The 23,369-nt window shown below is 40.2% G+C and overlaps 1 protein-coding gene across 1 annotated transcript in view; it reads right to left on the reverse strand.

Annotated features, from left to right (window-relative positions):
- Positions 1–683: 683 nt before the first annotated feature.
- The window catches only part of LOC125325496 (sucrase-isomaltase, intestinal-like), a 63,536-nt gene continuing 40,850 nt past the window's right edge, over positions 684–23,369 (reverse strand). The window contains exons 14-23 of the mRNA XM_048302601.1: positions 22,268–22,436; positions 21,592–21,708; positions 18,883–19,031; positions 14,799–14,883; positions 12,211–12,267; positions 10,401–10,531; positions 9,504–9,592; positions 8,412–8,461; positions 3,895–4,053; positions 684–1,086 (exon numbers count right to left, since the gene is read on the reverse strand). Coding sequence (XP_048158558.1) covers positions 1,027–1,086; positions 3,895–4,053; positions 8,412–8,461; positions 9,504–9,592; positions 10,401–10,531; positions 12,211–12,267; positions 14,799–14,883; positions 18,883–19,031; positions 21,592–21,708; positions 22,268–22,436 — 1,066 coding nt within the window. The 3' untranslated portion in view covers positions 684–1,026. The remainder of the gene's footprint in view (positions 1,087–3,894; positions 4,054–8,411; positions 8,462–9,503; positions 9,593–10,400; positions 10,532–12,210; positions 12,268–14,798; positions 14,884–18,882; positions 19,032–21,591; positions 21,709–22,267; positions 22,437–23,369) is intronic.

Raw genomic sequence — 23,369 nt, forward strand, 5'->3', positions numbered from 1 at the left:
GGAAGAGTCACAAGCACCTTAAGGAGCTCGAGATCAAGCTTAAGACTGCCTGCAATGCCCTGGGAGGAACTTCACTAGCTGGTGCTGGCAACCCAAACTGGAACAGTCCCTTCCTAATTGCCTTACTGGACTATCTGTTTACTACTGAAGCTCTTGTAGTTGCAAATTGCAATTCAGATTTCCCTGAAATATCAACAAAGGTGAAAAGAGGTTTTTCACACAGAGTTGAAAGCATGGGAACAGCTGAGTTTGTGAAGCTCTGCCCCACCATGGTGTGGATCCCTCCTATCAGAAGTCATGGTGTAAATTTGAGGGCACAAATTATGTGCTGTGGTAACAGCTGATCTTAACACTGGGGACAGTCTCCACAGGGAATCAGATTCTTGAAAAAAATCCCCCAGTTTCAATAAATTTTCTCTATGGTTCCTGCATCCCAAGACATGCCCAGGCTGCAGCCACAGTTCAGGATGGAGACAAAAGTGAGTGATCACTACAGCTGTAGATCTTGTGGTCTGGGACAATTGGCTGATTTGTTAGATATGATTACATAATATTTAATATAATATGATATTAATATTTATTAGATTATATATGTATTGCATATTATATTAATGGCAGGTTATGTATTGGGCTATGGGAATTAAGCTGACTACTTGATTGTTACTCTTTTTTTTTCCTACCACAGCTTTGAAAAAAACCCGAAGCAGTGTATGCTGTGCAGAATATGGTCCCACTGAGAACATTTCCAAATATTATCTCCATCTGTGGTGAGACAGAATTGTCAGAATGATTTCTTCTATGCTATTTTAAACACACATCAGTTTATGTTAATACTCATTAACTACTGTTGAAACTTTTATTTGAGGAATACTGAGTTACAAATACTACATAAGAAAAGATCAGTCATCAGCCATGTGGTTCATAAGCAATGTTGTAATGATTAATTTTTTTTTTCATTAAAATCATATTGAGATCAATATCTTGAGGGTCAAGAATGGTAAATTAAGCCAGTGTGTTCTGACCATTCTAGTAAAACTTAATGTTGAGTTCCTCAGTAAGCGGAGCAGAAATCCGCAAAATCAGTTTCTGTGGAAGAAAAGAGACACAAAATAATGAGTTATGTTAAGGTAAAAAAAACAAAACGGTTCAAAACAGAGATTAGGAAGTGAAACTTGCGTTTACACCTTCATGTTTTGTTTAACATATCTGGTAGGTGAGGCTGACTTGATGGCAGCATGCATGTTCCTACTGCTGTATTCAATTCAATACCCCTTTTAGAAATTCAGGAATGGTTTAAAACTAATTAATAACATGAATGAAATATTAAATTATAAATACAATATCTGTCATGCTCTCTCTTTGTTCAATGTTAAATTTAATGTATTTTGTGCTACTCACATAATTTCCATTTTCAGTACTTCACCGGTTTTATCTTTAGGTTTCAGAACTAATAATCTCTTAAAATGCATGATATCCATTCACACCTCTTAGCTATTTCTTTGCCAGCCCAAAAATTCATGTTAACATTACTCTAACAGTCTGTGTTTACTTAAATCACTTCTTCAAATTATCTAATATTTTCATCTTTCATCAGAAACAGTTCTCCACCACTGCTTAGTGAGTTGGAATTCCACTTATTGAATAATTAGCCTTTTCCTCAAATACAGGGAAAAATCCAGACATAAGTCCTGCAAACCCACTCAAACATTAACCTGAAAATTGCCAGACAGCCAGAACGGCTACTCCAGACTGCAATACTGCATGGACATTGGGAGCTATGGATGCTGGGAACCTCTGCACTTCCCAGCAGAGGATGCAAGTGTGATAAAAAGAACCTTCCCTATGCCCAGGTCATTTTGTTGTCAGCACAATCCTGGCCAACAGATGTACCCTTCCAATATCCCTGCTGCAGTCACTGTGCAGTTCCTTAAGGCATGAGACTCCAGAGGAAAAAAAAAAGATAACAGACTCCTAATAATAGGAAGATTCTGTGATATTGAAAATGTCAGATCAGGGTAGTGCTGCATGAATCAGAGAGAAAGAAGTGGCTTATTACTAAGCAACCTGTTTCTATTTATATACAAATAAATATGGCTCAATAAGCACTTTAGCACCCTATTAGGTAAATATGCTTTCTGTAAAGCAAAACCAATGTGGTAGAAGTTGGTTTCTACTGTAGCCCTTCAAACAGTGGGGTCTCTGCTTGATAAACTATTACACAAAATGTCATCTCACTAAGCCTGTAAGAAAGTGGCAAATTTTCCCTTTGTGTTTTATTTTTTTAATTACATGCATAAGTTTTCAAGATCTAAACCCAAGCTGCTGCTAGTGCTCTTTTTTAATTTTTTTTTTTTTTTAGAGGGTCAAACCTGAGATAATTATAGGTAGCAACATTGTAACATCTGTACAGGGATGGTGGGAGAGGTTTGACTGAATCTTTTAGAATTGGGAGAAGAATATATTTACTTGGTATAAAAAAACTTTTGTGCAGTTTTGGATCCCTACAACATCAGCTTGGTGGGTTTTTTCCTCCAGCATTTGAAATAGATCTAAAGTCACAAAGATAATCTTTTGCTCTTAAATCAAATTTTAAATTATACTTTTGTGACAAGCTTATTAGTCTTTTTAAATCATCTTTGTATGTGAGGCTGTTAGTCTGCAGTTATCTTCTGGATTTCTGTGATTGGTACCTTCAAACACATCTCAATGGGATGTTTTCTTTACCCTCCCACATTTATGTTGCTTTCAGCTTGCTTAGAGGCTGTTAAACAATTTCTTCTCTTGAGGCAATACTGATTACATTTATTTATGACATTGTCTCTGAAAGTGAGATTTTTACAATTCTCCAAGGCAGAAATTTATTCTCAGCAATTTTCTTCCTTTACAGATTCCTTCAATAAAACAAATGGTAGTACCAGGTATGTATAATGGGGATCGCTCTCTGGTTACAAATGAAACTTAAAACCACTAAGCCACGTGTGTAAGGTAACATAAGATGTGACATCCACTACTTGTTGCCTCAGTTATCTTCCACTGCAGGATGATTTAGTGGCATTTTGCAGTGTTAACACCAGGAGTTCCCTAGATGCAGACCAGTGCTGAAATGTGAGTACACATCTCATACAAAGTGTGCACTTCAGCTTGGTGGCTGGTCACAGATACAGGACAACTGGCCTGAGGAAAGGAAGCAAAAGGTTTTGCTCCTTTTGTCTATACTCCTGTGCAAAAGAAAATTGGGACTGCAGAGGCTGTTGCAGCTTAGGGTGTATTAGGGGTGTGCAGTCTATCCCCTCTGGAATACCTCCATGTTGGTGCCAGAGGAGCACTGCACAAGCAAGTCATGCATCTTGTCTGGAACACTGAGGCTTGGCACTTTAAGATGCTGAAACTATACCTCTTGGAAGACAGGAAGATGCTTCTTAGAGCCAATTACACTGGAACAATTTTTGAACACCAAGTAATTGCAAGAAAAAATCCACAACACTTCTTTTCAGCAGCAGATAAAAAACTTTGACACGTTTTCTCATTTTATCAGAATGATAAGAATGCCCATAAAACTGCTAACAGTGCTCTCAGCTCGTGGACCTGTATCTTCTTTCCAGTATTTCATTAGTTCAAAAATTTGTAAAAGTGGCAGACATTAAGTAACAGAGAGTGCATATGCAATAGCAAAGATTAAAGTTTTCTAAAAGATCTCGTGCTTTTTCTTTTGCTTTTTTTTCCTCTCCTAAATGTCAGACTAGTTGTATCAAGAACTGGTGTCTGGTTATACTTGGAAATGTAAAGGGGTGTGGATGAGAAACAGTTCCTGTCCTTCACTGACTTCATCTCTCTTCACTGTTCTTCACCTTCCATTCCCTAAGTTTTTTCTTAACCACTCAGTTCAGCTCTTACCCCACTCATCTCGTAAGACAAAGCATCTCCACGGATGGATCTTCCATTCAGAGACACAGCTTGAGGTCTCAGTTTCAGGCCAAGAATGGTAATTTTGTTGTACTTCAGAGTGTCAGCTCCACGGTAGCCATTTTTAATTATTTCTGTCTTCAGGCTTCCCTGGAAAAAGCCACAGAGAAAACTTTAGGACCACGACAGCTCTTTAGAGGTGACTTGCTGCACACTGTTACAAGGTTTCATCCTTGTCAGTGAACATACAGAATGCCCAATGTAGACACTGACGTCATAAAGGAAAAAACAACAGTCACATTAATTTGCACATAAGAAAGGTTTCATGTATGATTATAAACTAAGAAAGTAAATAACATTTACAACATTCATTGGATTACGAATAGAAAAAACATGTCCAAGAAGACATGTTTTTCTATTTTTAATCAATGTAAATTTTGTTCTTGTACCCGTTACAGAGTACAGTGGCATATGCAAAGCCAAAATCCAGATACAGAGATTCAATTAGTGACCTTAAAACAGATTTAATTAACATCCAAAACTAACTGCTTTAAAACACTAGCATCTTCCAAAAACACCAGCTGCTAGATATTTTGCTCCTATTTTATATACCACATCTCCTGCTAGAAACCTCAGTTATATATGTTCCAGCTTTAAGGAGACTAAAGGAACATTGTATGTCCACAGAGCTGTGTTTGTTGTACTTTTTATTTACTATATATCCTATATTTAGGGGAGTACCAAGAGGACATACAAAGTCATTAAACTAATTCATTTTGAACACCAGTGACAGTAATTTCCCATACATGCAATGAAGAGGAATCATCATATCTCTTACGTGATCAAAGTTGTTAAGGAAATAAAGGTGAATTACACTGCTCAGGAAATGATGGATTGCTATACAATCATGACTTTTTAAAAATATGCCAAGGAGAAACCCATGATGGAACCTTTTGCATAAATTAGCTTATGGTATTTCAGTGGTGCATTGTAGGAGGGGAGCAGGAGCTAGATCACAGTATTTGTAACTTAGGGCTGTGCTTAGACTGCTTATTTCAGGCATCCGCACTAAAAATAAGTGCAAAGCCCCAGCACACTGATTTAAACTGCCTAAATAAGGAATGTTGGCTATTATTCAGCAAACAGGGAGAGGCCTCCAAAAGCCTCCAGCAAATGTTGTAGGGTACCTATATGTGGTGTCTTATCCCCCCTGGCAGAGCTCCAGCATAGAGGGAGGCTCAGTTTAGAGAGAGCATCTCCTTATGGTGGTTTATTGCTGTCTCAGGTGTGGCTAAGCAGGAGAGCCAGCTCAGGTGGCCACACAGACCCAGGAAGCACAGTGTGATGTTGAACTTGGCTCTCAAGCTCAGAGACCCAAGACAGGATTCTTCAGTAGGCACCATTTTCCCTGACCAAGGTCTAGAACTGGAGGTCTTGGGGAAACAGAATCACAGAATATGCTGAGTTGGAAGGGACTCATAAGGATCATGGAGTCCAACTCCCTGCCCTGCACAGGACAACAGGATGGTCTGGGTGGATGTGACCCTCCCCTCCCCAGGCATCTAGCGGTGAAAGCAATTGCCCAGGAAGGTCCTGACTTCTTGTTTGAGGGAGTTATGGATGTCACTCAAAACCCCATAAATGCAAAGTGACATGAAGCCCTTGATCTGATGCCAGGAGCCAGGATTTCTGTACTCTGAGCAGAAAGGTCATGAGTTTTCCTTCTTATCATCTAGCTCTGATCCTATCAACTTCACCTCTTTTGCCCCCTACATTTTCACCCTGAAAACTGGACCAGTTTTAGGAGAAACTTGCTTTCAGGCTATTCAGTCACTTAGTGCCTAATGCATCCTTTCAGAAGATCCCATTTCATTGGACAACCCTTCCATCACCATTCTTTTAGTACAGTCTGGACCCGCTTGGTACAGGGCAGAGCACACCTGCCTTGTCTGCCACCCCTGGGGATGAGGACCTCCCTGCTCATCCCTGAAGCACAGCAATCTTATACATCTGGATCAAGTATTTTCCTAGCCTGGTGGGCTTCATATAAGGGGGCACTTTGACTTAGGTCACGTAGTCACTGTGAGTGTCAAAAGGGGCATGTCAAGGGAATTAAAATGCCAACTGCAGTGAGACAGCAGCACAGAGCAGGAGCTTGAATCATTCTCTGAGACTTAGGTGCCTGCCCTTGTCTTGAATTCTTCTTTATACTTCTGAGTTTTTTAAATGAAAATATAAAATTAAAAGGTCTAATCCTGTGGCTGTTACTTTTGCAACACCCCATGCTGGGTTCAGAGTAAATGCAGTGATGTCAGACCTTACCAGAAAATCTCTCAGGGAAAAAAAACTTGTGTGTTCTCCTAAAACTAGGTGTGATTAAATTATTCATCCACATTTTTTTAAGAATATAGAAATGTGCAACAAATACTAAGGCCTTCATAGATTTCTCATACCTCTACAATTTGCTATTTGAGATGGACCATTTTCTTTACAAACACAGAATACAAACCTCAACATTAAAGATTACTGGAATGCAGATAGGGAATTCAGTCATGGATGTACAGGCAGAAGTCAAATATGAGCAATGAGAAATGGAAGTGCCAGAGAATCAACAATCTAATTTGCACAGTTTAGAATTTAATATAAAACTGGATATTGTTTTTCTGTAGCCTTCCTGCAATAAATTACTATACACAGACTACAGAAAACCAAAGTGATTTGTCTTCCTTTTTGCTGTTGCAACATCCTTTTTTCTGAAGAAGAATGAACTTTTTTTCTTGGTAAATCAAGAACAAAGTAAGTTAAAATTAAATTTAAAGTCTACCCATGTGGTATTAGTTCCAGGAAAATATTTCACGAATATACCAGGCTACATAATAAGCCCATTGGCTTATCCTGGACTGCTGTTGCTCTTTCTCCTGGAAGACAGACCTTCTACGAGCAATATCACAATAGAGGTTAACACGATTTTATTGTTTTGAATATTTTCTGTAGATTACTTTGGGGCTTTTAGGAATACATGGCATGAAAATCATGTATCATTTAGGTTGGAAAATACCTTTAGGGTTATCAAGTTCAACCATTAACCCAGCACTGCCAAGTCCACCACTAAACCATGTCCCTGAGGGCCACATCTACACATCTTTTAAATACCTCCAGGGATGGTGACTCCACCACTTCCTAACTACTCTAAGTAGTTTATTCCAGAGCTCGACAGCCCTTTCAGTCAAGAAATTTTTCCTAATACCTAATCTAATCCTCCCTGGTATAACCTGAGGCCTCTGGTCCTATCACTTGCTAATTGGAAGAAGAGACTGACCCCCACCTGGCTACAGCCTCCTTTCAGGAAGTTGTAGAGAGCCATAAGGTCTCCCCTGAGCCTCCTTTTCTCCAGGTCAAACAACCCCAGCTCCCTCAGCTGCTCCTCATCAGACTTGTGCTCCAGACCCTTCACCAGCTCCTCTGCCCTTCTCTGAACACAGGATCTGAGGTCTGGCTTCACCAGCGACAAGTACAGAGGTACAGTCATTGCCCTGGTCCTGTATATTTCTGATACAAGCCAGGATGCCCTTGGCCTTCTTGGCCACTTGGGCACATGCTGGCTCATGTTCAGAAGGCTGGGGACCAAACCATGCCATAGTCTACATACAATATCCTATTTCTTACCAAATGCTAGAGTTGCTGATGAAATATGATCTGTATAGATGGGTTATTGAAGTAGGTTAAGGTTTTTCTACAATAACTCCCACAACTTACTATCATATACTTAATGAGCTTATGGCAGATATATTTTATAGTATTTTACTGGACTGAAGCCTTGACTGTTGGGCTTTTCTATAGGTCTTTCCCAGGACATGTCTGTGCAGAACTGAGCACTGTGTGAAAGGCATCAGAGCACTGACCCTGAGCTAATCTGCTCCTGTGCTGCACAGAGCATCTGATCAGCACCGCGGGTTGCCAGTAGCGTGCTGGATCTCTCCACAGGATGCCCACCATGGGAGCAGTGTCTGTGCTGTCAGACAAGGAAACGCAAGCTAAAGAATTGAGACTACGTAATTCTCTACACCACAAAACAAAAACATCAAGTGATCAAAGTTAAAAGGTTGCTGGGATATCCTGAAGAGAGGAATCTAGCCTTCTCCCACCCGTCAGACTAAAAGTGTTTGCTAGGAAGAAGACAAGAAAAAGGTCCCTTGTCCCCAGGAGCTGCAGCTAAGGAAAAAAAAAAAGTTGAAAAAGTGGGTTTTTTCAGATTCGTATCACAGCAGGGACATTAATGACATGTGTCATTATGATACTCAATGAAGCAAACACAAAACTGCAGGATCATAGCTGGACGATTTTGTAGCTAGCTGTAAATGAAAGCATTAGGTAGCTTACCCGGTTTACAGACTGAGCTAGAAGATAAAAAGCTTTCCAGAGAAAAGTTAGACATCAGCACCTTAAAATGGCTACACTAAAATACAGCTACCTCTATGTAAGTAGGTACCTTGTATGTTGCCACTTACTTTGCTGAATGTATATTTAGCCAAGAAGTAGTTCTCTTTTTCAATAGTATCTGTCAAAACACAAAGCAAGGACAATTGATATCAAAACAGGCAGCAAAATCCATAAGCAGTTCACATTATTGTAGCAAGTGGCTAAGGTCAGACTAAGATGATTTGTGGGCTATTTAATCTCTTCCTCTAGTCTTAGGTTGATCTCAGGAGAACACAAGGTGAGAGATTGCCCTCCCTAGCAGACCAGCTGCTCCCAGTGTCACACATTTCTCATATCAAAAGGCTAACTTCAAGAGCAATCTGCTTTTTGCCTTCACAGAATCACAGAATAAGATGACTTAGAAGGGACCCTCAAGGATAATCAAGTCCAACTCCCAGCCCTGCACAGCATCATTCCCAAGCATCACCCCATGTGCCCAAGGGCATTGTCCAAACGCTTCTTGAACTCTGTCAGGCTGGTGCTGTGACCGCTGCCCTGGGGAGCTGTTCCAGTGCCCAACCATCCTCTGGGGGAAGAACCTTTTTCTAATATCCAACCTAAACCTCCCCTGACACAGCTTCAGGCCATTCCCTTGGGTCCTGTCAGTGGTCACCACAGAGAAGAGATTGGTTCCTGCCCCTCCTCTTCCCTCACAAGGAAGTTGTAACTGCAATGAGGTCTCCCCTCAGTCTCCTCCAAGCTGAACAGACCAAGTGACCTCAGTCGTTCCTCATATGGCTTCTCCTCAAGGCCCTTCACTGTCTTTGTTGCCCTCCTTTGGACACTCTCTAACAGTTTAATGTCTTTTTATATTGTGGTGCCCAGAACTGCTCCCAGCAACCTCAAGGTGAGGCTGCCCCAGAGCAGAGCAGAGCCGGACAAGCCCCTCCCTTGCCTGGGTTCAGATGCTGTGCCTGATGGCCCCAGGACACAGGTGGCCCTCCTGGCTGCCAGGGCACTGCTGACTCATATTCAACTTTCCATTTACCTTTTTACTGTTCAACCTGGGGTCAGTTCTCCAGTTATTTCTAGCAGGAGCCAGTGCCATTATGCTGCTGAAAAGGGGGCCTGAGGAGAGCCCTCTATGCAGACCCTGCTTCACAGCAGGGGACCAGGCTTACCAATGGAATCACCATCATCCCAGAAGAGAGATCCAGAAGCTTGTCCTTGTTCATCCAGGGCAATAATCAGTCCAAATGGGTTCAGGCGGCTGTTGACAAACACATTGAGAAGTGTCAGTACAAACCTGTGTGCACTGTCCCTTCCAAGTAACTTAACAAAAACTTCTGAGCACAACTCCCATTTTAACATTACTAAAAAGGTCATGACAGAAGAATGACAACAGTGTTTACCAAAAGGACTCCCTAAGTGATGACAAAATCTTTGCCTTGCTTTGTCCCACTGAAGTGTAAAATTCCCACCTTTTGAGTGCTCATGTGGACAAGTTCCCCCTTCTTTTGTGGCCTTAATGTATGATAACTGGACAGTCTGGGAGTTAACTGGTCCCCAGTACTACCATAGTACGGTTGCTGCACAGCGCTGTCCCCTCTCTTTCCTACTCAGATTAGCTTCTGAGCATAGGTCAGACTTGAGACCAGCACATCCATTGGCATGGGGAAATAATTTTCCTGAAGAGAGATTTGAGCTTTTCCACCTTGTTTATGGCATTTGATAAATTTGCCCAAGAAGAGTTTTGCATTTCCCCTTGCATACATTTCATCTGAATGACTGACAGCAGGTCAGTGTGGCAGTAAGAGGTGCAAAAGCTTTTCTGAGCATAACCACAGAGCCAGGAGTAGGCGTCAACTGTGCTAACAGTGACATGGGTCATCTTTGAGGTGATTTCTCCTAATGAAAGGGAGCAAATAGTGGTATAAAAATACTGTACTTATCACTTGGGATGGCAGCTGGGAGCTGCAGATAGTCTCTCTTCTGTACTTTCTTTTGATTGCTTTTTTGACTGACTGCGAGTCTGACCCACATCGCGGCTGCTTGGTGACAAACACAGGTGACGTTACCTCTCAGTAGTGGTTGTGGCTGGTGCCTGTTGTGGCAGAATGTACCCTCCACGGATGTACAGAGGGATCTTGCTCAGTGGGGCAGACACAGTAGCATAGTTCTTCTTCCAGGCATTTGGCACTCTAAGACCCTACCGCAAAAATTAATGCAGTTAAAAAAAATGCCAATCCAGGCACTATACATATACACCACTGAAAAAGAGAGCAAGGGGTACATTTTCATTTCAGTTACATCAGTGGAAAAAAACAAACTAAAACATGGACTTCAGGAGTATTCCTGTAGTTTCTTTTTTAACATGAAAGAGGATCTAGCCCCTGCAGTTATGCATATGCATGAGACAGAAGCATCATGACTGAAAAACAGCAAATGGTCTTTAAAAATGGTATCATTATTTCATATGCTGTGAAAAAAAAGCCACTCATCAAGAGACTGAGCAAAAATAAAAAGAAACTTTTGCTTCCTCTTTTTATACATATGGAGCCTGTCACAATTCAGTTTAAGGTAAGTGATTCATAGTCATTTGGGAATGTAAACTGTAGATTTTCTTCTCTTCTAAGAACAATTCTTCCCCTTTCAAAAAGTAATTACAGCATTCAGTGAGTGAAATTTGTGTGTGTGTAGACAACCAGCATTAAGTTCTCTGCATCATCCTTTTCTGGTTTAATGCCTCAAAACCAGCTGTAGGCAAGACTTATGTACAGAGTAAATAACAGGAAGGCTTTGCTCTTGCCCTCTGTAAATGGTAATAATGATTTATGGCAAGCACCCAACCTTGGTTTGGATAAGCACCACGTGCATGACAAGTACGTGCCAAATACTGGGAGTTGAGCAATGCCAGGGGCAGGCACATAGGCAAGGCAAGGGACACAGGCCACTGTCCCTGTGCCCAGTGCAGCAAGGAGGCTCAGGGGGAACCACAAGGAGAGTTGAACTGAATGTTCAACTTTGCAGCATCACAGTTTTATGAAAAGAGAAAAAGGGTTGGATGAACATCCATCTGAGGACACCAGCCAAATGCTGAAAATGATCAAACTTATTTAAGAATAAGCCTGAATTTCCTCTGAGAACATTTCTGTTCTGCCTGCTCCTCTGCCAGGGGCGCTCAGGAGAGTTAACAGCAAACAGCCTGATGATCCTGGGCTCACATTTCTGAAAGCTCTTAGCATCAGCTTAACTGCTTCTGTTGAAGCCAACACTGGGCTTAGGCTGCAGATTGCAGCAGAGCACTTTTGGAAATGCGGTCCTGGTGACGGTGTTGGGAAGGTCAAGACTCACAGTCCCTGAAAAGAGAAGGTACTGGCATGTCCCACAGAGCAGATTGTTCTGCATCTCTTGGAAGCATCTTCCAGAGCGGGGCCTCACCCTGCTCTCACAATATGCCTTCTGTCAAAAGTGATGCATGTGCAAAAGTACATGCACAGGAGGGCTTGTGGCATGTTCTCAGGAGTGTGGCTTAGGTTTCTGCCTCTGTCTCTGTGCAGGGAAGTGTATCAGAACAAGAATTAAAAGTGAGGGACAAAGAAAGAAATCCTGGCACTTTCATGCATGTCTAGGCTGCTCTTGAAAATTCTGTTCACTGTGACTTAGAGCTTTACATAGCAAAAACAGAAAATAAAATGTTACTGAAAGATGTGTAATTTACTCTCCCAGCTAGCCTGATGTAAACTTTTTGTTCTTCTAGTTTCTAGTTAAATACAGATGCTGTGGCAAAAATACTGCTGAACATTGCTGAAAGTTATTTTGCTGGAATTGTACCATTTTAAATTATGTAAAAAAAAAAGTAAGAAAATGAATCTTAAAAATACATACGGTATAGTAGTCGAACCATTGTGCTTCAGGGAAGTATACAGTCACAGATCTTGCTCCCTGTAATTGTTATAAAGAGATTAAAGTCTTTTTTCTTTTTGCATTTCTGATATTACATTAGCTTTATTATATTTGTGCATGGAGAGACGTATGCTGAATATTCTAATAATATCAAATTTTGGATATTATGGCTGGGTTACTGTCCTAGCAGTGAACTAGTGCTGGCTAATCTATAATACTAAACAGACAAGCCTATCCTATTTGGGGGTTTTACTGCCACATCCCGGGATGAGTCAATGTTACATGATTATTTCATTCTAGTACATAACTCTATGTCTTGCAAATGTAACTGGCCTAGGTGCACTCCTCCAACATCCGAGCAGCCCCAGTGAGGGCTATGGCAGCCTTTGCAAGACAGGGCTTCACATCTGAAGCGGAAGGACACCACTGTTCAGTGCGTCTTGCACTGTTCCAGTCGCAGAAATAGGCAGAGAATAAGCTCTAGCACACAGAGGATACACAGATCCTTCTCTCCTTGTAAAAAATTTAAAGTTGCAGATAAGTAATAATAAATAATAAATGTTTTGCTAATTGCACAATTACTGTACTTTGTTTTGCAGCATGTGTTGTGTCATATCGCTGCAGGGACGGAATCATGCTAAAGGCACTTTGTATTAATAACTCCAGGAACAGCTGGAATCAAAACATACTTCCATTTTTGTCACAAGTTGCTTAATCTCACAAACAGATTAATTTTTACTCTCAGTGTAGATGTCTGCCCCTTTGCAGAATTATGGTTTAGCCCCAAGGACTACCCTAGGAATCTTGTGGAGCAACTAAAGGTGGAAGAGTTAAGACAAAGTTACCATTTGACATTTTAGGGGTTTTAGATATACGAAAAACCTTATAAAGTCAAGATGCTCCCCTCTCCATCTTTTCTCTGCAGTATTATGACAACCCTGGATACTCTGGTCTACAGAAAAGTGTGTAACCATCATCTGAGTCATGATGATTTTAGGGCCAGGTTGGATGGGGCTTTGAGCAACTTGGCCCAGTGGGAGGTGGCCTGCCCATGGCAGGGGGGTTGGAACAAGATGATCTTTAAGGTCCCTTCCAACGCAAACTATTCTATGTCTTTATGATTCCATGAGCTTCACCTTTATGACTCCCTAAATAACAAACCAGTGTGTAAAGCAGTTCCCCATTCTATTCTTTTTGGATGTCTCACTTGCTCTCATCCTAGGACCCAAGGAGTGAAGGGCAAGTCACCCCTGACCCATCTTCTCTACACAAGCAGATGCCATGCTGCAGTTTGACACAGTCACTGCTGGCCTGCACTGCCAGAGTGTGGGGCTTACAGCTCACCTCTGCCCCTGCCCTGCCAGCTGGCGCAGCCCTGGCTGCCAGCTATCACACTGCAAGACCCAGCAATGTGCTGCCTTCAAAGTTCTGCTTCCCTCATCAGGCCACAGGCATGCAGCCCTCCTTTTGTGCTGCAGTTCTTCAAAAAACCATAAAGAACTCCTTATCTAGACCCCCTATCATTTTATATATCTTTGTAATGTTCCCTTTTATTCAATTCTTTGCAGGAAGCCTCCCCTGGCTTGTCACTCCCTCTTCATGGGAAGGGTTTTTTCACATCCTTCCTCATCTTGCTGGTCTGAGACCCTGTGAAATCTCCTTGTTACTCATCAGCTATTAGAAACCTGTGTGAGTCTGAAGATAAAGGACTGATGAAAGAAATGCCTCAGTGGGGTCAGAATAGTTTTAGATGCAGGAATAAGATTTTTATATTAAATTCACAGAGACAAAAGGGTTAGTTAAAAAAAACGTGACTAACAGTGGCCTGTTGATATGTTTGATCATCAGCAACATCTAGAACTATATCAGATATTCTGGCAGCATGCTGATTGCAAACTGCACTAGGATACATCACATGAAAATACTTAGATCTGCTCAGATGTATCTTTCCTGTGCTGCCAGCAGTCAGTGGTGGGCAAGGAGAGAAACACACCCTTGCTCCAGCCAAGCAGCGAGAGCCATGACCCCAGTACTGTGCCCAGCACAGCAGATGAAAATGCTGCTTTTTAAAACCTGTCCTGTTAGCAGCTAACATTATCATTATCGTTTCCATAATGACTGCCTTTGCCTGTGATGCTGGGAAACTCCTCCCATAGCCCTTGAGATGCCGCAGTTCCAAAACACTGTGGGTGAGCGGTAATATGGAAACCAGTTTGCTTTCATATCTGTGTGTTTCTTCCTAGCTTGACAATTACTGCTCTGTGTGTGTCCTTGGAAACTGCTGCCAGCACAGTAACAGGAGCACGTCAGGGGCAGCATCCAGCCTCTTTACATCCATTCCTCACTTGGAGTAGAAGGGAAAGGCTGTGCCCCCACTTTCATCCTCCCACTTCAAGTACTGAAAAGCTCTGTACTGTCTGTGCTGCTCAGGAATGTATTCTGCAAGCTTTGACAGTGGAGAGTAGAAGGGGATGGATATGAGCAAACATGCTCTGAATGTCATCCAATGCCCTAAGCATCATTCGTTTCTTTTATTCCAGTATGATGGCATTTTTAATTACAGTACTTGCCTCTTCAAGAACAGGAGCAATCATAAAGGCAGGTCCCCAAAGGAAGGCAGTATCTATTCCATGAGTCTCCTGATCAGAGGTAAATCTATTTTGAAAGTGAAATACACAATGTTAATTCACAGTCATTAGAATTTGCCAAATATTTTGATATTACTCACTGTGACAAGTAATTTGCTTCCTGAAAGTATCCTTCAACACAGTCAAATATTTTTCCTGATTGAGGGAATGCCAAAAGCTGGACAGAGATTCAGATATTTCAGTAATACCTACCATCCCAGAGCAGACCAGAACTCTCACAAAATGATGAAGCTGATATCTTTTCAGAACAGCAACAGTGGGAAAACAATTCACTTAATTTCTGTTCATTGGGCTGAGAGTTCATTGTGGGAACCAATGAGCAGGAGAGGGGCCAGGCCCAGGAGAGGGAACACAGAATAAAAACACTGTGCTCTAAGATCAAAAGCATTTGTGAAAATCCTTGGATTTGGCTTTCCACACCTTTCACAGATTTACATTTGAAATTGTTTGCAAGACAAACACAAAGCAACATTCATACATATTGTGCTTTTTAGCTGCCTCTCCTGAATGGATGAAAAACCTACGGAATTCAATCCATTTTACTCGATGCGCTAAAATTGATTTGGATTCTGATCATGTTCTCCAGAATGCTCACAGTCCCATTTGCCTGGCATCACCTGCCTTCTCTTGGGAAGAGATCTCTACTCCACCGTGCTTCATCTAATGAAAATATCGAACAGCACCTGGCAAAGTAGAGACATCCTTCCCAACTTAGGAACCTCCACTCATCCAGCATAAAATCCTTGAGAATTTAAATAGGTTTTCAATCATTTGTAAGTCTATTCCCGAGGAAATAATTAATGGATCCTAGTTCTTATAAGAATGTCACACGCAGTGTGTCTCAAGTCCTAAAATCAAGGTACCTTGTACCTCCTGACTTCTGCTGCTCCCCTGCCCCCCTGCCACTCCAACAACACTGCTGCCTTGTCAGAAATGGCAACTGGTCTGGTTTTCACGCATTTTTGACAAATTCACACTGGCTATTGCATATTTACATATTATTCTCTAAGGACATATCAACTCCTTGTTTAAAAATTCATTTACTGTGTCTGTTTCACGGACTTTGCAGCTGTCTCTGTCTAAAGCCAGGTCTCTGTTGAACACTGGCTGGAGCAGAGTGGCCCCGTGTCAGTGCCCTGCTCTGACACCCCGCCTGCTTGGGGCAAAAGCCCACACTGCACCCTGCCCAGGCTTACAGAAATTTCCCCAAACAAGTAAAGATAACTTGGCAATAAAAAGACACCTATTGAGTGCTCAGATTTCTAAAATATTGCAAACTTAGAGGAGTACAGGAATACACGGAACTTAGGAAAAAATGTTCTTGAAGGCATGCCTTGGGCTCTACTTAAAAGAAACCTCAATTTATTCAGAGTTTCTTTTTCTGTCCACAACAGTAGCTCTTTTGGACACATTAATCTTGGTCATTATTGCATTTTGACATAATGTTTTGTAAATATTTAAAGCAGATTACCGTTTTTGATTAATTACCTTGTCCTAAAGTTTTGAAATACAAAACATGAGTTTTTCTGTCATCTCAATAGGTGCTCTGTATTTTCAATTTCACTGTAATAAAATTGTAATATTAATACAATATATTTTGTTGTGGGAGATTTCAGGACAAAAAGCTGATCAAGAAATTATGAAAAAAGAAGAATCAATCATATTTGTACATGGAAACAAGCATCTCACCCTCTAACTCAGCCTAATTTTCTCTTGCAATTATAGCAACCACTAGCACAAATTCAGTAAACAAATGAACTTCCCTATTTTGAAAATATAAGCCATTAAACCATTAAGCTGTGATCTATGAAAGGTCTTTAATTCTATCTACTACTTTGTCTGGTTAGATGCTGGCCTCTTTTCTGTCATATTTTCCCCCTGTTTAGCCTTTAAACACAACTTTCCCTTCCACTAATGGATTACCACCTCACGGTCTTTTTAGACAGCTGAGATATTGACGCCTCTGCTTCATGGAGTGAAAGCCTCAGAGGCACCAAATATGCTTATATGAATCTACAGGGATGTTGTTCTTGTTTGTTACTTGAAATGAGCCTCTAAATGTTCAAAATGGAATGAAATGTCCACACGAAATGGCTATTGATTGGAGACTCCTTGCCTGGGTACAGCTGTTTTCATGGTGAGGACTGTGAACTCTTAAGAGCTTCACCTGAAAAACGAATGCAGGAGTTTGTAGTTTTCCTTTGTATTTTTTACAAGTAAGAGGCAAGGTTGATGTAAAGTTCCATCATCCATACACTGAAAATTCTGTTTCAGCTCTCTTTCTCAAAAACCCACATTTCTCCTGTTAGCATCTGGGTCACTTTCTCTACTTGGGTAGACCCACTACTAAACTGCTTAATATTAATTAAAAATAACAAGAAATACTCATTAAGTAATAACAGTGAATAATAGTAACCAGAATTAACTAATAGTAGTAAAAAACACTTTAAAGCTATTTTAGGATCTAGCTATGGCAACATTAGCAAATGATGGGACTAGGATGCCAGTAGGGGCACTGGGGAGGGAAACAGTTTGTGTTGATCTCCTGAAGCCTACCCTACTTACATGCATTTTAGGGGTTTTATTTCCTAGTTATCCCATTCTGGTCCTGCTGACTAAGCTCCCATCAGTGTCTGTAGTGAACCTCTCAGCTCGGTTTCATCCAACAGAAGCCTCTGCTGGCACACCTGAGACTGCTCTATGACTCAAATCAAAGCAAATTTGGAAATTTGCTAATGTGGATGCGGCCCACATAGAGTACAGGTATGCTGGTAATGGTCAGAAAGGCAGCTTTAATGACACTAAAGTAATTCTGTATTAGCAGAGATTAGCTAATATTAATGCCAAAATTAACTTGGGCATTTACAATATTAACACAAATCACACTAAGCAAAAATAGACCTAAAAGAAATACTTGAAATAGCATATAGCCAATTGTAAGTTATGAGTATCTACAAAATTCTCCTTAACTTTATCTAGTAAAATAACATTACAGAGTAGAAAGAGGAAGGATACTGCTTTAAAATTTACCAGTTAACCAGTATGCTGAGTAAGCAGAACAGATTTTGTGCATATCGTTTCCATACATGAATTGTCCGCACTTTAGACTAACCTCAGTTTAATTTGCAAGAAATGCCTTACCCTTTAATCAAAATGTTTTTAATCTAAACGGAACAAAAAGAACATTAAACAGGCCATGACATAGCCTGCCCCAATGAAATGAAGTTGTGGCAGAGCTTTAGGCTTTCCTAAGTATTATTTGCACTCCTTTTGCTCAACCTTCGCATAAAGCATTCTGAAGTAGAAAATTTACCAAAAGCAGGTAAAAAACTAATTAAAAGATGAGGACAGGGAAATTAGACCTCAGTTGGATTCCTGTTTCTTCCAAAAAGAAAAAATGAGTTCTTCCAAAAATCTGAGTTTAATTTTCAGAGGGGCTTTTCAGTCTGCATTTATTAATCTCAGTTTTGCACCTGCTTCTACAATCAAACATCTCTAGCTCTGTTTTCTCTGTGCAATTTGTGGACACAGATGCGTGTTTCATAGACAGCATGCAGATGCAAGTGCTAAATTGGAAAAAAAACAAATGCTATGTATCATTGGACTCTCTGTATGAGGCCTTTTAGCATTCTGGATCAGAATACAGATTTCATTGATTTCATTCAAATATAGAAAATACAGCTATGTGACTCCCATTTTTGAAATAAAGAAGAACTACGTATTTGCCTAAGACTAGAAATTTTCGGAATTCTTCTTTCTTAAGTTTGCCTTTTTCCCCCACTGGAAACAAATACAGGTTATATATTAATGGAAATACTTTGCACATATATTGAGAGTTATCTTTGTGCATATAACTTGACTGATTTAATTGTTCACCTGTTCTTTTAAGAGAGAGCATGCAATAATAGTACTGTGACTATTCTCCTAAGAATATCAACTAGTATATACACAAGAGCTCAACTACTTTTGTGAGCAAATTACGATAAGAAAGAGACTCCAAACTCACTCATGCATCAGCGACCGCACCACCGTGCCTCCGTGAATGTGAGACTCGTAGAACAGGGTGTACAAGTATGGCAGGAGTGAGTATCTAATCCGAAGAGTAGCACGAGATATCTTGGCAAATGCATCTCCAAACACTGCTGGGTCTTGTTCCTGTTCAGAAAAAGCTTAGATTTGTACTGAGCATTGAAACAAACTCAGCAGAGAAGCTGAGTGCAATGTAAGGAGAGCTGTGGCTGGCATGATGCTACAGAAATGAGTGTTTAAATAAGAAAAAGCACTCATTTGCAAACTGCAAGATATATTAAGAACAACATCCATTATTCCCAAACTAACATTTGTATAAAATTCTTAACTTGAAAAATTCCAGTGAGTTCAAAAAGATCAGGCCCCACCACAACGTATGTGAGCCCTCTGCAACCACCCCTAACCTTGTGAGGAGAAGGAAGCTGGGGCTCCATGTCTGTGCTCAGGAACAGAAACCCTGCCTCTAGAAATTAATTTATCCTCGAGATGCAAGCCCTCTCAGACAAAGGAGATAAAACACAGGAAAAAGGGAAGACTGATAATCTGAAGATCAAAGTCAAAAGCATAATTACGTTGGCCGCAAACATAAAGGCAAGTCTACTTAAAACAGTAAACTCACAGCCTCTCTGAAGCCAACATGTGTGACCAAAGTCACTGTGTGTGGTACAGAAAACATTCCATCCATTCAAAGAAACTGGATTTCTCCTCCTGTGTGCCCTATTTCAGAATGTCCTGACTAACAGTGCACCCACACACCAGCAGTGCCCCTCAGTTCCTTGCTGCCAGCGATGCTCTCCTGCGAGACAGGACACACACTGGGTCCCACCATCAAGAGGACACGTTGGAGCAGTCTGTCTGTCTTCATTGGTTGGTTTTGATCTTACTCCAAGGCAACCTTGACTCTGCCATGGGATGAGATGCAGAGCACGCAGCCAAGGGCAGTGCTGATATGGGAAAGTGTTACATCTGCTTTAATTCCTCCTGTCCAACCTCTCTAGTGCTAACCAGCCAGCTTAAAAATCACATGGCTCTCTTTCTCCTTCATGAAATCTTTCCAGAGTACTCAATTTTCTCATTAAAACTGAAGACTATATGACGAATTCCAAGGATAATGAAACGTAAAAGGAATAGAAGTAACAAAGCCTTTTATATTATCTAGTGCTTTTCAGACAAGAAAAATATTAATTAAACTGTTTGAAATACCAAATGAATTAAGCAAAGTGAATATTTAATATTTTATTTTAACACTAACCTAATGCTAACTAAATTCAATATTTAAGTAAAATTTCACCATTATTTTGTTTACGTCAGAATCAGTCACTAAGAATACTCCCTGCTGGCTCTGAGCTCCAGAGCATCCATCTATTATTTCAAAAATTGCACTATATTTTTTACCAGTGTTCTGACACTGTAAAAACACTGCCTAATTTCACAAAAAAACAGTCATACTTCTTAGATTATGCTGAGTCATCCAAAATGCCTGTTCATTTCTTTCTGTGAAGACAATGTTTTAAATGGATATAAGTAATCCACTAAAACCAAATATATCTCTGAGTTGCAGGACCCATCACATAGACCCATTGATCTCTTCTTGTTTATTTTTATATATTTATATATATCTATTTTTTTAATATATATTTATTTATATCTATATATATATATATGGACCTCTAACTTTAGTGGAGAGGCAAATTGAAAATATTTAGCAACAGCTAACACCTCACAGACATTTGTTCTCCCACAAAGAAATACCTCAGGGATCTACAGGCTAATTGTTGACCCTCTTAATGATACTACTACAGTTTATTATTCCTGCATTTGCCCAATTGCTGAACATCCATCATACTCTCATGCGGAGACAAAGGTCTTTCTGGGAGTGTAAATGTTGCAGCATTTTGATGATGCAACTTCAAATCACTGAAGGTTAGCAAATAACCTGAGCTCCAGCATTGCACAGATCAGTGTGCGGAAAGAAAAAAACCCAAACATTTACTGAACCAGCAGAACCATTCATCACGGTTGCAGATAAACACAGAATAAATACAAAGGCTGCAAGACCTTCAAACTTCATAGCTAGAAACGTCCTGATACTTCTTTCTGTTTGCAACAAGTTTTTAAAGGACTTTTATGGTGTCGAAACCAGGGCATGGATCTGGACTAAGGCTGCACTTTTTCATGCATCTCATGGGCTCTTTAGCCTCTTCTGGCCTTGGTTGCCTCTTGGCTGATAATGCTGTCGCTATTGGTGCCTCTCCTTGGAATTCTCACGTGTTTGTAACTTGCTTATAAACAGCAAGGATGGTGTTTAATGATTTCTCTCCCCTCCCTGCAATACTTATTATAATTAGAGATGTACTGAAACAAAAACTGTAACAATCAAGGGAGTAGGAAGATACACTGACACTCACTGCTCTTAAATAAAACATGGCCTTCAGTAGGTAAAAGATGAAACAGATGAATTTTACCAACAAAGTGAGAAGACCAGTGTTTCTATGTTATCTTTACATTATGGATGGGAAAATTTTACATTTCACTGTGTAATTCCTGCTCTCGGTGCAGCACTCCTTTTCGCCCACTGCTCCAGTTTACGCAAGAATGGCAGGTTAATTTCTGAGAAAGTAATACAAATCACTGTCCACATAACTGTAATCACAGGCTACAGCTTTATGTAATTTTGTTTACTTACGCTGTTTCCCTCTGCATTGTGATTTCTGGAAAATGGATAGAAAGAGCCAAGCTGCATCCAGCGCAGGCAGAGTTCGTAGGTAGTGTTGTAGTTAAACCCACAGATATCAGCACCAATCTAAGGAAAAATAAAATTTTGGGGTTTTGTAAGTGTTTGTGATTGTGACTGAGGCCCAAAAATGAGAGGCTACAGAAATTTGCTAACAAAAATAATTTTTGTAAAGAAATAAGTGGTTTTAATTACTTTATAAGAATGCTCCATAATGATACAAATTTTTCTGCAACTGAGGTTGTGTTGTCTCCTAGAGCACTAAGTTCAGTGTGGAAGACCTGACTGTATTTCCAAATTCTTCTGACTGTATTTCCAAATATCTCTACAAATTCTCCCTCCCAACTTGCAGACCTAGGGGTTTTGCAAGGGGCCTTAATCACAGAATACATAATACAAAGAGATCAGTTTAGGATGGCACGCATTAAGTCAGCCTGAAGCTTGCAGTGCTATTTTTGTTTCCCTTCAGCAGCCAAGACTGACATTAAGCCTTTTAATCTGCAGTTCCTTACGCTGTGGAGGCTGTTACTGCTGGCCATCTCAAGTGGCTTGTTCCAGAAAACATTTGAGTTAATTTGAAGTGATATTGTGTATGAGCCAGCACCTGCCTAGAGGACACCAGACTTACATAGGGAATGCCAAAGAGGTTGAATTCCAGGATTCCAACGACTGACCGGCGCAGGTCCTTCCACTGAGAGAAGTTGTCACCCAGCCAGTGTCCACTGTGCTTCCCACTGCCAACGAATGTGGACCGACTCAAGACAAATGCCCGCTTTCCAGTTGCCTGCTGGACAACACTGCAAAGAAATGCAACAAGATCATTAAAAACAACAATGGTAACCAAGAGCTCTTATCATCAGCCTCAGCGTCCAGGCACAATTTTATCTGAAAGGGTATTATTCATGAAACAATTATTATTGCAATCCCCACTCACATGAAAATGTGGCTGCAGAACTGCAAATAAAAGAAAGTTTCACACAGTGACCAAAATAAAAAAAATAAAATCTATCCGATTCGCAAAACAATTTGTCTCAGGTATTTTTCGTCTTGCTAAATAATAATTTGCATTTAATTTATTCTCAGCAGTGTCTCAAAATGAAAAATTGAATCATAATTTCCTTTGTATATTAGTACATTAAATTAAGTCTCCAGTGAGTTCCTAAAAAACAATATAACAGGTATTTTTTTCAACACAGGATTTAGTTAGACATTTGTATTGGTAAATAAAGTTCTAACATCCTGGAACTAAAAGCAAAAAAAGCCCAACAAAACACAAAAACCAAAAAACCAAAACCACACAAAAATATCAAAATTATATCTAAACATCTTATAAAAAAATAAATAATCAATTTAGAAAACAAATGTGTAATCATTCAAAATGCCACCCCATCCTTGTAGTATTTTCTCTGGTTTCCTGTCTTTTTTAATATATGAGGTTTCATTCAAGAATTAGTAGTACAATGAATTTATCTTTGCTTTTTGAAAATCATTTTGCTGCATCACCAGAAAATCAAGGAATATACCTTACTAACAAATCTATTACAAAATTCCTCAGCATAGACTCCTCTCTGTACATAATTATAAATTCCATTATTTTATACTGCAGGAACTCAAATTCAACTCTGCTTTAATATGATTTGGGCAACACAATTTAGATTCTCTGGGAAATTCTAGCATGAAATATTAATCATGTTGTTCACCATCTACTTCCTTCTCCCTTTTCTTAATGA

This window comes from Corvus hawaiiensis, chromosome 4 (genome assembly GCF_020740725.1).
Source record: "Corvus hawaiiensis isolate bCorHaw1 chromosome 4, bCorHaw1.pri.cur, whole genome shotgun sequence".
NCBI lineage: Eukaryota > Metazoa > Chordata > Aves > Passeriformes > Corvidae > Corvus > Corvus hawaiiensis.